The 14,080-nt window shown below is 39.9% G+C and overlaps 1 protein-coding gene across 1 annotated transcript in view; it reads left to right on the top strand.

The window, feature by feature from the left end:
• Nucleotides 1–416: 416 nt before the first annotated feature.
• The window catches only part of stx8 (syntaxin 8), a 65,765-nt gene continuing 52,101 nt past the window's right edge, over nucleotides 417–14,080 (top strand). Inside the window, exons 1-4 of the mRNA XM_079629578.1 lie at nucleotides 417–563; nucleotides 986–1,085; nucleotides 1,191–1,285; nucleotides 3,227–3,337. Of these exons, the coding sequence (XP_079485704.1) occupies nucleotides 547–563; nucleotides 986–1,085; nucleotides 1,191–1,285; nucleotides 3,227–3,337 (323 nt within the window). The 5' untranslated portion in view covers nucleotides 417–546. The remainder of the gene's footprint in view (nucleotides 564–985; nucleotides 1,086–1,190; nucleotides 1,286–3,226; nucleotides 3,338–14,080) is intronic.

The following is a 14,080-nucleotide window of genomic DNA, read 5'->3' as shown; positions in this document are numbered from 1 at the left end:
ATCATCTTACTTGTAAATACGGGATGATTCCGTATTTTAAGGGACGGGTGGCAACTTTAAAAGGTGATAATGATAATAACTGGTTTCTCTTTATTGATTTGTGAATATGCACACTATCAGCATTTATGAAAGAAACATGACCTGAGCTTAATTAAAACCTCAACTTTTTTGTTAACTCGTGAACACATCTAGATTTTTGAGAATGACCTCTTTCAAATTCATAATTCTAGATTATCAAGAACTAACACGTTTCAAATCATTGCAATGCATAGGATTTACAATGGCACACATGTTCAACAGTGGTCCTAGCAACATTAAGTCACCCGTTAAGATAATTTGTAATTGTATATCTCCCTCTTTCTGTTCTCTTCTCTCTCAAACTTTGTAAATGGTTGTGTCAGATTTAAAGTACCGTATGAATTGTGTCTGTAGGAGGCCACCGTCTGACGTCATGCCCAAACAGGAACTAACACAACGCAGTTTGTTGATGTGATTTTCTACAGAAACCTTGGTTATAGCTGCTAACTGAAACAAAACTGCCGCAATATGTCAGAGGATTTCTGGTAACTTAAGCATTTTATATTGTTATCGTTTATTGACATCTGAGGTCTACAGTTCAGTACAGTAACGTTAGAGTCCAGAAAACTCAATTTGCTGTTTAGTTCAGTGGATCTGTAGCAGCAGCCACATCAATTGTGACTGAAAATAGCTGTTTTAATTTCCTTTGTGGCTCATTAACGTTATATCCTATGCTTTAGTTAATTACTATGTGTTTGTGTACATATGTGTCATTTTTTACGCGGCGAAAAAAAGAAAAGCGTAGATATGTTGCCAGGCTGGTTCCATGTCACATGATTGTGTTGATGTCAATCTTGATTAAATGATTGATTTACTGGAAATAGCCTTTACCTTTTATGATCTGTTACTCTCAGCGTAATGTCATAGGTGTAAAACTGCCTTTTTTGTTTTATTCCCAATTATTTAGGCTACAGAATTATGATGCAGCTTGTCGGATGGCTCAAGAAATTGCAGAAAACATCCATGAAAGAAACAGACTGCAAAGAACTGGAGGAAATCCAGCCAAGGTAACTTAAAGACAGGGTTTCATTGTTCATAGGATGAAGTTGAGTACTCTGTGTCAGTGGTCTTTCTGTTGTAATGTCTCTCTTCTTGTGTGTCTGTCCCTACAGCTGAACATGACCCTGAGAGCATCATTACAGAAGCTCAAACAGAATATAGCACAGCTCAGGGACACGTTGAATCGAGCTGCTGCTCAAAGGCAGATGTATCCTTTCCAGTAGAATTAATATACTAATTTCATGCACAAATCCTGAGAGTGGAATCCAAAGATTTTGAAGTTCAGTATATTGTTATTTCACTTCCAGAGGAAGAATATGAAATATCAGCATTATACTCGTATTTAGAATGAAAGTTCATCCAAAAATGGATTTAACCCCATTTTCTTTGTGGAAGACAAAATGCAAATTTCCCACTCATCCTTTCCAAACGGCAGTGCAAAGTAGCTCATCTTTTAAGCTCTAGAAAAGACTGAAAAAACAAACAAACATGTAATATATTCCAAGGGTTCTGATGTAATCTAACCCTGAAAAGGCCAAACTGAATATATTATTTGCTGATTATCCTGCACTCCAGTGAGCTGGTATCTCAAGAACAGGATCAGTCAAACTACTGAACATGTTGTACGTTTGAGCTTCTTCTTTTTAATGAACCAGTTGATATGGCTCATGATTCAAGTTCTTGAGTTCATTGCTTTATGATCCAGTCACAAAGTTCTCAATCTTTGTTGTTGTTGTTGTTTTAGAGGAGCTCATAGTGACCACATAACTGCAAATAAATCTTCAACATTTTCCTTTTGTGTTCCACAATATTAAGAATACAGGTTTGGTTATTATTTATTTTTTTAATGGCTAACAAGCATCGTTCAATTCTCAAGCCACTTTTTCAAAACTCTTCGTACAGACTGCATTACCAATATGAATCTTGGCCAAACAATTAATCTCACCTCCAAAAACTCAGACCAACAAAAAACGTAATAAATGCCTCTTAATAAGCTCGTTCCACCATAACACTGCCAACAATTCTCATTCAGAAAACATACATGTCATTTTTAACACACTGACCTATAAACACTAACATTAGCAAGCATTACATAAATCATGAACTTTTATCTTTAAAGTTTGATTTTTTTTTTTTTTACATAAATCAGTATTTCATTAGAGCAAAATAATAAGATCTTTTCATTTTACTGACTGTATTACAGCATAAAGAATGAATGAGAAATGCAGCAATTTTTTTTCTTTCTAAATCTTTATATAATATATAATCTTCATTTAGTAATTTACTTGCAAAAAATTAAAAGTTGAAACAAAAAACAAACAAACCTGAAGCAATAATACAAAATAAAACAAAACAACAACCCCCCCAAAAAACAACAAACCCAGCTGTCCAGGGTGTTTTCCTGCCTATGACCAGAGACGCTGGGAAAGGCTCCAGTCTCCCCACGACCCAACAGGACAAGCGGTTTGGAAAATGTTAGAATAGATGGATGGATGGATGTACAGTTCTTTGAGGGTTCTTGTCTTCCCTCTCTCTTCTTTCCCCACTGATGTGTCTTCCTTGATCCATGTTTCCAAACAAAATCATTCTGAAGCCATTTATTAGTTTTGAAAGCAGTGTGTTCACATTTGAAAAATGTGCTACAAATGCATAGTGTTTTGCAGATGGTGAAGTATGAATGACAAAAGTGTTCATGGATTTTGGAAAATGTGGTCATTGAATGCATTTTGTGTGATAGCAGTGAAAAATGGTTTCTGTGTCACTGAATGTGTGAAGAGATCTGAAAGTGTGGCTTAAGTATTGACTGATGCTTTTTAGCTATTGAAAAAAACTTTAATATGACATGAAGCTGAGCAAAAACACTAAAAAACAAATCTTCACAATGATAAAAAAAACTGTGATTTCTCATGAGCACCTGTAGGTGGCAGTGTTGTATAATAAACCAATTGCAGTGTGGTCAGAAGTAATGCTGCTTGTAATCCACAATTGGATTTGGAAGTACTAGCCCTAAACAACTACAATAAATAAATGTGAATGTTGTGTTCATAAGTCATTGATGTGTATTATGATTAAGCGTATCTTTCTTCGAGATGAGCATAATTATGCAGTCATAAATGTGCAATTTTAATGCCTTAATGAATAATGCCAGAATGCAAGCTGAAGCAGACAGAAGACAAAACCTTGTTGATGATCTTGCTACCAGAGAAACAAGACTAAACGCCTCTTTCAAAGGAGACATCACAGAAGCGGAGCCAGGAAGGTACATACACACACTGTGTGAAATTTGACCAATGGATTTCAATAGATACAAATTTGTGAATACACATTATATTTGCAAAATGTATTTACTAAAATCAAACATTAATTCAGTAAATATTGTGTTATGTTCATTCAATTTCAGCAATATTGTATACAGTTTAATTTGTTAAATTATATACCAGCGTTATATCAATGTTATCAGCCTTTTAAAAATATAATTTTAGTAATTTTTTTTAGTTTGTCAGTTATCATACCAGGAGGGAACAATATATTAATTTTTTTCTCAATATTTGAGATCTTGAGATTTGTATTTAAATGCCAAGCTTTCTTGTCAACATTATTTTGTTCATTAACAATATTTTTCTCTTTTCCATAAATTCATAAACACTCAATGATGCAAAACATTACTAATTGGTTTGTACATTACCATTCAAACGTAGATTTTCAGCAGCCATTACTCCAGTCTTCAGTGTCACTTGATCCCTCAGAAATCATTCTAATACGCTGAGTTGGTGCTCAAGAAGCATGTCAAATGTCAAGTATTTTCAGGATACTTTGACTAAAAGAAAGTTAAAAAGAACAGCCTTTATTTGAAATAGAAAACATTTATTAACATTATAAATGTCTTTGCAGTCATTTTTGTTCAATGTAACAATGAATCGTATTAATTTCTGAAAAAAATCTTATTTAAAAAATAAAAATATTAAATTAAATGATCAGTATTATTTGATACAGCAGTGTAGAATGTATCAGAGAAAGCCAAATGTATGTTTGCAAGGCATAATGGATGTCACTGAAAGTTTTACGTTAATCTTGTACAATGCAGCAGTGGCCGATCCAAGTGACTGCGTCAACTAGCCTTGGCCTTACCTCTCTCACACTGGCACGGTCCAGCAGAAACCATGAACTCTATGCCGTAGTTAGTCTACCAGACCACAGAGGCCTTTGCTTGCCATCTTTCCTGCTTGCCCTTGCTGTAGTTTCCCAATGTTGAGTAACTTTATGCCAGAAATGTTGTGACCTGTGCTGAAACGGAAGTCTGTGCACACACTCTGAGGGCTCCAGTTCAGCTTTACTGCTTTGCTGATCAGAGTTGAGCCTTGAACCTCCTCCTTCAGGACTGTTTACACTTCCCTACTCTCCACTGCGCTCACATCCTCTCTCCAAAATACACCAATCAGAGACTTAACGTGTCACCGCCAATCTCCTGTGCGCTTCTGACTCTTAATCGAAACGACAGTTCGGGAGCTGAGCTCTTTTAGAAATATGAGATGGTCATTATTCAGATTTGACCTTCTTGATCCAGGTTACACGAACTAGGATAGGAAGACAAAACAACCTGCTGTTATTAAATTAGGAATTATTTTTTATCATTAGGAGTTTAATGCTCCGTCTGTCTTGATTATTCTCTTTTCTCATTTCTCAGTTTAATACAAGATAGTTTTGTTATTTGAAATTACAACTAGAACATCTAAAATATAGAAAATTACAACAACTAACAACTACGGTAACTGGAATAAAATAAAATAATGAAATAAAATAAATTAAAGCTAAATAGAAATATATAATATAAAAAAAAAGACAAAAGCACATAACAAAATGACTAAAACGCAAAAGGGATAGTTTACCCAAAGATGAAATATTTGTCATAATTTACGCAGCCTCATGCCATTTTGAACCTGTATGATTTGTTTCTCTTCTGTGGAACATAAAAAAAATATACTTTAAGTAATGTCTTAATAACCAAAACTGTTTAGTTGCCAATATTCTTTAAAGTATCTTATGTTCCACAGAAGAAAAGTCATACAGGTTTGGAATGACATGAGGGTGAGGGTAAAACAAAAACCTAAACATTAATCAAAATATGAATAAGTACTATAATTGTTATAATATTATATACACTAAATTGATACTCCTCCAAATCATTGAATTCAGATGTTCCAATCACTTCCATGGCCACAGTTGTATAAAATCAAGCTACTAGGCATTCAGACTGCTTCTACAAACATTTGTGAAAGAATGGGTCGCTCTCAGGAGCTGAGTGAATTCAAGCGTGGCACTGTGATAGGTAGCCAACCTATAAGTCGCCAACTTTCTGCAGAGCCAATAGATGCAGACCTCCAAACTTCGTGTGGCCTTCAGATTAGCTGAAGAACCGTGCATAGAGAGCTTCATGGAATGGGTTTCCATGGCCGAGCACCTGCATCCAAGCCTTATATCACCAAGTGCAATGCAAAGCGTCAGATGCAGTGGTGTAAAGCACACCGCCACTGGACTCTAGTCAGTGGAGACGTGTTCTCTGGAGTGTCGAATCACGCTTTTCTCTCTGGCATCCGATGGAGAAGTCTGGGTTTGGCGGTTGCCAGGAGAATGGAACTGACTGTATTGTGCCAAGTGTAAAGTGTGGAGGAGGGGGGATTATGGTGTGGGGTTGTTTTTCAGGGGTTGGGCTTGGCCCCTTAGTTCCAGTGAAAGGAACTCTGAATGCTTTAGCATACCAAATCATCAGTTTGGGGATAGCCCCTTCCTGTTCCAACATGACTGCGCACCAGTGCACAAAGCAAGGACCATAAAGACATGGATGAGCAAGTTTGGTGTGGAGGAACTCGACTGGCCTGCACAGAGTCCTGACCTCAACCCGATAGAACACCTTTGGGATGAATTAGAGCGGTGACTGCGAGCCAGGCCTTCTCGTCCAACATCAGTGCCTGACCTCACAAATGTGCTTCTAGAAGAATGGTAATAAATTCCCATAAACAGAAGAGTTGAAGCTGTTATAGTTGCAAAGGTTGGGCCAACTCCATATTAAACCCTACAGATTAAAAATGGGATGTTGTTAAAGTTCATGTGCATGTTAAGGCAGACATCCCAAAACTGTTGACACTATTGTGTATAATACTATAACACTGATACAGGCTAATATAAAGGTTTACCTTGATAAGTTCTAAAAGATTGGCCCTTTTGATTTAGTGGGTGGTAGAGGCTGAGAAGAGGTATTTAGTTACTATCTATGATTATTAAAATTAGGGGAATTTGAGAAGTAATTTATAGGCCTGATCCTTTTTTTCCCCTACCCATCTTTGTGGACTTAATCCTCTAATTCCTTAACATGGGATGGGTGAACTTTTATCTTAGTTGGTCCCGTTCACGTCGCACTGCAACGCTGTGCACACATTTAGCTAAAAGAACACTAATAAATTACAGTCATTTGATCAAGTTTTTAATACCAACTAATTTTTTATGAGGGTGTTAGCCTGGCAGGATTTTTAGGGCCTGGATTCATCTTACTGTGTGGTCTTTGTCTGCCAGTGGGGGTGTTAGTTTTGCTTCAATAAGCTGAAATAGCATTTAACTTTTTTCCATAGGGATAAGACCAGGCTTATGGCATTCGCAAAACAATACCTTTGTGGAAGATTAACCTCTAATCAAGCACAAAATGACATACCGCTCATTTGAAGATTCAGAGTTCCCGACCCGGTGCCCCAACCCTCCTCCCCCAATTTCCTCTCTTTTATATTTGATCGTAATGCACAAACTTGTAATTAGTTAAATAGGGCCTCTAAGAGACGAGGTCTGTCTCCATGTCTCGCCCCAGTGTGATGCCTCGTCTGATTAAGTCTGCGGGCTCTGCGGGAGGTTAATTGGATAAGCGTTAATCCTCACACCGCTGAGATGGAGCGGAGGAAGTGGAGAGGGGCTGGCGCAAGCTACAAGTTGCCAAACATGTCAGAAAGATTAGTCTCCGCTGCTGACCACTTGTCTCGCTGGCCAGAGGATTAATATAGGCTTGGACTTGGACTGGACTGGCTTGGCTTGGTATGTTTGTAGATCAGCAAGGTGGATGAATGGGGAAGAAAGAGGTCTAGCTCACCAAGCGTGTGAGATGTAAACTTCCTTGTTGTGAGGAAGGATGAGAATGAGAGGAACAGATCCAGCTGAAGACTCTTCAGAGGTTAGCGACCTCTCTGAACTTAAATGAACCTCCACTGATGCTGAACAAACTGAAAGAGAAGGGCCATTGTCAAAAACTAGCGCTTAGAGTGAGAGGAAGTCATTTGGGTTTTACTCGCATACCTTTTTTTTGACATGCAGTTTCACCTTAACCTGCATAAGCAACTGCATATTCCTTTAAATCCTCAGTATAAAAATGATTAGATGTGGGTCAATGACATATAAGAGTGTGCACGATAAAAAAAGAGGAAAAATATTAATTTGAAACGCATGTGCCAAGTTCTTAGAAATGTACTCTTTGTAATGTTGGATTCATAGTTTTGGCAAACGTTTATAGCATTTTCAACTACCGGTACAATTTAATGACTGTAATGAAAATATAATGTGATGAGGTAACCGTCTATGTTTGTCTTGTACTTACCTTAATCATTATTTTCAAAAAGTTTTAACATATACATTTTCACATTATTATTATTTTTTTTTTATATATATATATATACAAATATTATAGAATATTAATTCCTTAATATTTAAGTTTTTTTTTGGAGTTGCACCATATGATAATTTACAATCTAAACTAACCTTTCTTTGTTGTATAACAATTGTCAAATTATTTGATATTTTCTTGATATCTTAATATAGTTTTCCTTTTTAAGAATTAAATTATTTTATTGAAGCTTTGTTCTTCATTATGATATCAGGATAGTTGTACGATCCAGACATCAAAATTGATTTGTAATCAATGCAATGGATGGATTCGCTTGATTCTACTTTCGATAAAGTCTCTGAACCTTCAGTATGCAGAATAACCCGTGCAAACTAGTGGCCGGCTCATATGCGCGATGCTGAGCGCTGATAGCTTTTCCAGAAGAGCCTTTAAACTTCACTTCTCTCTCTGCGAGCTGTCCAGGAGCCTCAGGGGGAACAGGTTTCATACATTAATCAAAGAAAAGTGCAAAAGCACAACGCAGTGTCTCCACAGGATAACAGGCCACTTCTCGGTTTGGCACGCTGCTTTGAAAGCTTGTATAAAAGCCAGAGGCGGTTCATATGCGTTGTGTCCTTGTAACGTAGGGCATGAAAACTCACTCTTCGGGCCCAACAAAGTGGAACCCATATGAACAAATAAACAGAGGTTCTCTGATCTTACAAGGTCCAAAGTAGGGGATGTTGTTTGCTATTTTAGAGGTAAAAAATAGAAAGGTTATTTATTCTGAAGGCACATGAGTGCTACAGATGTGAGTTTGGTAGAAAGAGCCTGTGGCTCTTGAACAACTCACGGACATGCCTCGAAGTTTATTTACATTTGTAAAGTAGATGATGTGTGTCCATTTGATGTGTGCACATAGCTGTTGATTGACAATGCATGTGGAATAACTATAATATTACACTGTGTACGTAATCTAGTTACTGTGTGTGTATGTAATGAGAAAGTTGACTTTGTGTATTACAGTGATGACTGCTGTATGCATAAATGCATACATAATTTTTTGTTTTATTGAAACAAAATTGTGTTACATTCATTTTGACCACATATAAGGGCCTGTTTACACCTGGTCACTTAATGCGTTCTTACTGATCAGGTAGCTCTCTGGTTTGTTAAAACAGTTCCATTTACACTTGGACACATAAATGTGTCTCTGCAAAACGAATATAAATCCTAGGGGTGTAACGATACCTTCATTTCACGATTCGATATATATCACGATACTGAACTCACGATACGATATTATTGCGATACTCCCAAGACATATGATAAAAGGTTAACAAAAAATGTACTGTTGATTAAAATGCTAACTTTGATATTACATTGTGGGTTTAAATGAACAGGTTTGGACTTGGTGCTTGTAATTCAAGGACAATGGTGACACCAGAATACAAATATTCATGATTCTGAAGCTGACCATTGCATTATTATACATTATAATCAACATTATATAGTAGTTTAATGTAGTACTGACACTAAAACTCTGAAAACATGATTTTTTTCTTATACAGTAATTTCTATTTTGGGTGAACTATCCACGATACATATTGTCACTATCCACGATACGTATTGTTGCATTTTTGTATTGCGATATATTGTGGCACGATAAATTGTTACACCCCTAAATCCTCAATTCCCTGTGCTACGTATAGGCAAATTTAATGAAGTTCACATCAACGAATGCAACAGCGGCATTTTATTTATCATCAGCTAATTTCAAGATCAAAGATCGCAATAGGAGAGAGAACAGCATCAGCACTGGAAAGATCATTTAGTCTCACTGCTTTTAATGAAGATGATTGCGTGTTGTTGAGCGTCTGCGACTTTGTTTCGTTTTCGGCAGTCTGAGCGTTGGCTTGCTGAAGAGATGCTCAGCTACTCATCTGTGTTGATGCATGTTGCTGTAACGCTGTCATATCTGTCTATAACGGCATATAGCCTATAACACGCTCTTACACATTTATTTTTTTACATTTTAAGAGTAAAATCTACATATGTGGTTTCAACAACCAGATGTATACTTGCCCAGTTTCTTCTGGAATCATCATCATCTTCCGCTTATCCGGGTCGCGGGGGCAGCAGTCTAAGCAGAAATGCCCAGACTTCCCTCTCCCCAGGCACTTCCTCCAGCTCTTCCGGGCAGACACAGAGGCGTTCCCAGGCCAACCGGGAGACATAATCCCTCCAGCGTGTCTTAAGTCTTCCTCGGGGTCTCCTCCCGATGGGACACGCCCGATACACCTTCCCTGGAAGGCGTCCAGGAGGCATCCGGAACAGATGCCTGAGCCACCTCAGCTGGCCCCTCTCGATGTAGAGGAGCAGCGGCTCTACTCTGAGCTCCTCCAGAGTGATTGAGCTCCTCACCCCTAAGGGATCGCCCAGCCACCCTGCGGAGAAAGCTAATTTCGGCTGTATCCGGGATCTTGTCCTTTCGATCATGACCCACAGCTCATGACCATAGGTGAGAGTAGGAACATAGATTGACCCTTAAATTGAGAGCTTTGCCTTGCAGCTCAGTGCCCGGTTGCATAAAGCACCTTAAGTTAAATTTTCCCTTAAGTTCGCCCTTATGTTTCCCTTAAACCTAAGGGTGTTGCAGAAAAATACCCTTAAGTGTTACTTAACGTTTTTTTTTAAGTGAAACGTCATAAACACTTAGAATTTCCCTTAAATGCTGTTTTTTCACTTAAGTAATCCCTTAAAAAGCGTTAAGTGTTGCATAAAACCCCTTAACGGTAATTTCCCTAAGTATAACTTAAGGTTTGGAAATCGTAACCTTAAGAGTAACGCGGACAAAAAATAAGACGACATGGCTGAATTTATGGAACCAGCTGAAGATAATTATGTGCCAAGAAGAATTTTTAGGGATAGGGAGAACCCTATTGTTGCATGAAAACCGTTTTAATCGACGCGCAATATTTGACATTACTAACAAACTAGACGACGACCTTGACCGTGTCACACATCGCAACCACTCTTTACCTGCGGTGTTACAACTGCTTATAGCACTGCGTTTTTTTGCAACTTGGAGTTTTCAGACGATAGTGGGAGATGTTTTCCACGTTCATAAATCGTCTGTCAGCAGAGTGGTTCACCGGGTTGCGGGGGCTCTTTCCCGCTATAGTGTTTTGCGTATCTATGGCAACAACAGACTTTTATAACATGAATCCAGGATCGCTGTCGTGAAACACTTAAATGTTTCCCTTTCCTAAGAGAATCGTTTAAGAGATTATATGCAACACCCTTAAGTTATTCTCTTAGGTAAGGGTAAATCGCCCCTTAAGTGTCATACTTAAGGGACAAACTTAAGGTGCTTTATGCAACCGGGCACAGCTCCTTCTTCACCACGACAGACCGGTACATCGACCGCATTACTGCAAAAGCTGCACCGATCCGTCTGTCAATCTCCCGTTCCATCCTTCCCTCACTCGTGAACAAGACCCCAAGATACTTGAACTCCTCCACTTGAGGCAGGAGCTCTCCACCAACCTGAAGTGGGCAAGCCAACCTTTTCCGACTGAGAACCATGGCCTCGGATTTGGAGGTGCTGATTCTCATCCCAGCCGCTTCACACTCGGCTGCAAACCATCCCAGTGCATGTTAAAGATCCTGGTCTGATGGGGCCAGCACGACAACGTCATCCGCAAAAAGCAGAGACGAAATTGTGTGGTTCCCAAACCGGACACCCTCCTTCCCATGGCTGCGAAAAGAAATTCTAATAAGAAAACCTAGAAATTCTTTCCATAAAAATTATGAACAGAACCAATGACAAAGGGCAGCCCTGCCGGAGTCCAACATGCACCGGGAACATGTCAAATGCAAACCAAGCTCCTGTCCGGTCGTACAGGGACCGGATAGCCCTTAGCAAAGGGCCCCGGACCCCATATTCCCAGAGCACCCTCTACAGGACGCCCCAAGGGACACAGTCGAATGCCTTCTCCAAATCCACAAAGCACATATGGAATGGTTGGGCAAACTGCCATGAACCCTCCAGCACACTGGAGAGGGTATAGAGCTGGTCCAATGTTCCACGACCGGGATGAAAACCACACTGTTCCTCCTGAATCTGAGGTTCTACTATCGGCCGGATTCTCCTTTCCAGTACCCTGGTATAGACTTTCCCAGGGAGGCAGAGAAATGTGATCCCCCTGTAGTTGAAACACACCCTTCGGTCCCCCTTCTTAAAAAGAGGGACCACCACCCCGGTCTGCCAGCCCAAAGGTACTGTCCCCGACCACCACACGATGCTGCAGAGGTGTGTCAGTCAAGACAGCCCCACAACATCTAGAGACTTGAGGTACTCAGGTCGGATCTCATCCATCCCCGGTGCCTTGCCACAGAGAAGCTTCTTGACTACCTTGGTGACTTCAGCATGGGTCGACCTCCGAGCCCTCAGCCTCTGCTTCCTCAATGGAAGATGTGTCGGTGGGATTTAGGAGATCCTCAAAGTATTCCTTCCACCGTCCGACGACATCCCCAGTTGAGGTCAACAGCTGCTCACTTCCACTGTAAACAGTGTTGGTAGAGCACTGCTTCCCTCTCCTGAGGCACCGGACGGTTTGCCAGAATCTCTTCAAGGCCAACTGGTAGTCCTTCTCCATGGCCTCACCGAACTCCTCCCAGGCCCGATTTTTTTTGCCTCCACAATCACCCTGGCTGCAGTCCGGTTGGCCTGCCGGTACTCGTCAGCTGCCTCAGGAGTCCCACAAGCCAGCCAGGCCCGATAGGACTCCTTCTTCAGCTTGACGGCATTCCTTACTTCCGGTGTCCACCACCAGGTTCAGGGATTGCCGCCTCGACAGGCACCGGAGACCTTATGGCCACAGCTGCGAGCGGCTGCGTCGACAATGGAGGTGGAGACATTGTCCACTTGGACTCAATATCTCCAGTTTCCCTCGGGATCCGGTCGAAGCTCCACCAGAGGTGGAAGTTGAAGATCTCTTTGACAGGGGACTCTGCCAAACGTTCCCAACAGACCCTCACAGTATGTTTTTTCTGCCGAGTCTGTCCAGCTTCCTCCCTCGCCATTGGATCCAACTCACCAACAGGTGTTGATCAGTTGACAGCTCCGCCCCTCTCTTCACCCTAGTGTCCAAGACATACGGCCGGAGGTCGGATGAAATGACCACAAAGTCGATCATCGACCTCCGGCCTAGGGTGTCCTGACCACGTGCACTGATGGACACCCTTATGCCCTAACATGGTGTTCGTTATGGTCAAGCTGTAACTACCACAGAAGTCCAATAACAGAACACAGCTCGGGTTCAGATCAGGATTAGTTCCTCCCAATCACGCACCTCCAGGTGTCACTGTCGTTAAAGTCCCCCAGTAGATATATATATATTTGGGGTGGAGCCGAACCCGAATACGGTATTCGGAAAGGCACAAATAACGTGTTTTTTACAAATACTTATTTCGAACAAATACTTTAAAAAATATTTGTATGCGGGAATTGGAAAATTATAATTATAGCTTTATAACAAAAAGCTGCGTTTCCTCATGAGACCGCAGTGTGTGCCCGGATGAGTGAGTGAGTGACGGACACAGGCTGCTCCACAAAGCAACAGAGAGGGCTCGGCTGAGCGAAAAAACACTTAACTACATCACTATTTTTGTTGAATATATTTTGGTACCTTAACTGGGTTCCTGAGGAAGTTTATAACTTTCGAGAAGCGGAGATTGATCGGGAGATTATTCCATTACGCTGCATTCAGCGGGTGCTCTCATGTTCACTCTGTTTACGTAACGTCAGCTGTTTAGCGCGGTAATTTAGACAACAGGCTGTTGCCAGAGTAACATTAGCGTTCGGTTAAAATGCTTGTGTAGTTGTGTCGAATTGTATGCACGTGTGGGAGTTATATGGTACGTTTAAGTTACTCAGTCTTTTGCAGACAGCAAGATGTAGGCTGTAGGCTTCATAATGTTCACAATGGTATTTTATTAGTTGTTGTTTAACCATGGATGAGGTAATGGCTGTTATGTTATTTTCTTTTCAATGACTTTGCTTGTTTCATTGCTGGATTTATGGAAAAACATCAACCAATATTGCATATCCATAATTATTATAATGGATATAATTAAAGAATACTTACTCTATAAAGTAAATTAGAAGTGTAACGCAAAAAAAAAAATTTGATTAGTAGCCTACGCCTATTTTAAATTTTACTCGAATACAAATACAAATTTAAAGGGGTCATGACATGGGTTTTTTTATTTTATTATTATGTTCCCTTAGGTGCAATTATAGTATTACTATAGTTTTTTTTACAAAAAACTTTTAAAATGTAGTGATTTATGACCTTTCCC

This window comes from Phoxinus phoxinus (genome assembly GCF_949152265.1).
Source record: "Phoxinus phoxinus genome assembly, chromosome: 11".
In the NCBI taxonomy this organism is placed as follows: domain Eukaryota; kingdom Metazoa; phylum Chordata; class Actinopteri; order Cypriniformes; family Leuciscidae; genus Phoxinus; species Phoxinus phoxinus.
The sequence above is the reverse complement of the archived record's forward strand: the minus strand, read 5'-3'. Positions and strand labels throughout refer to the sequence as shown.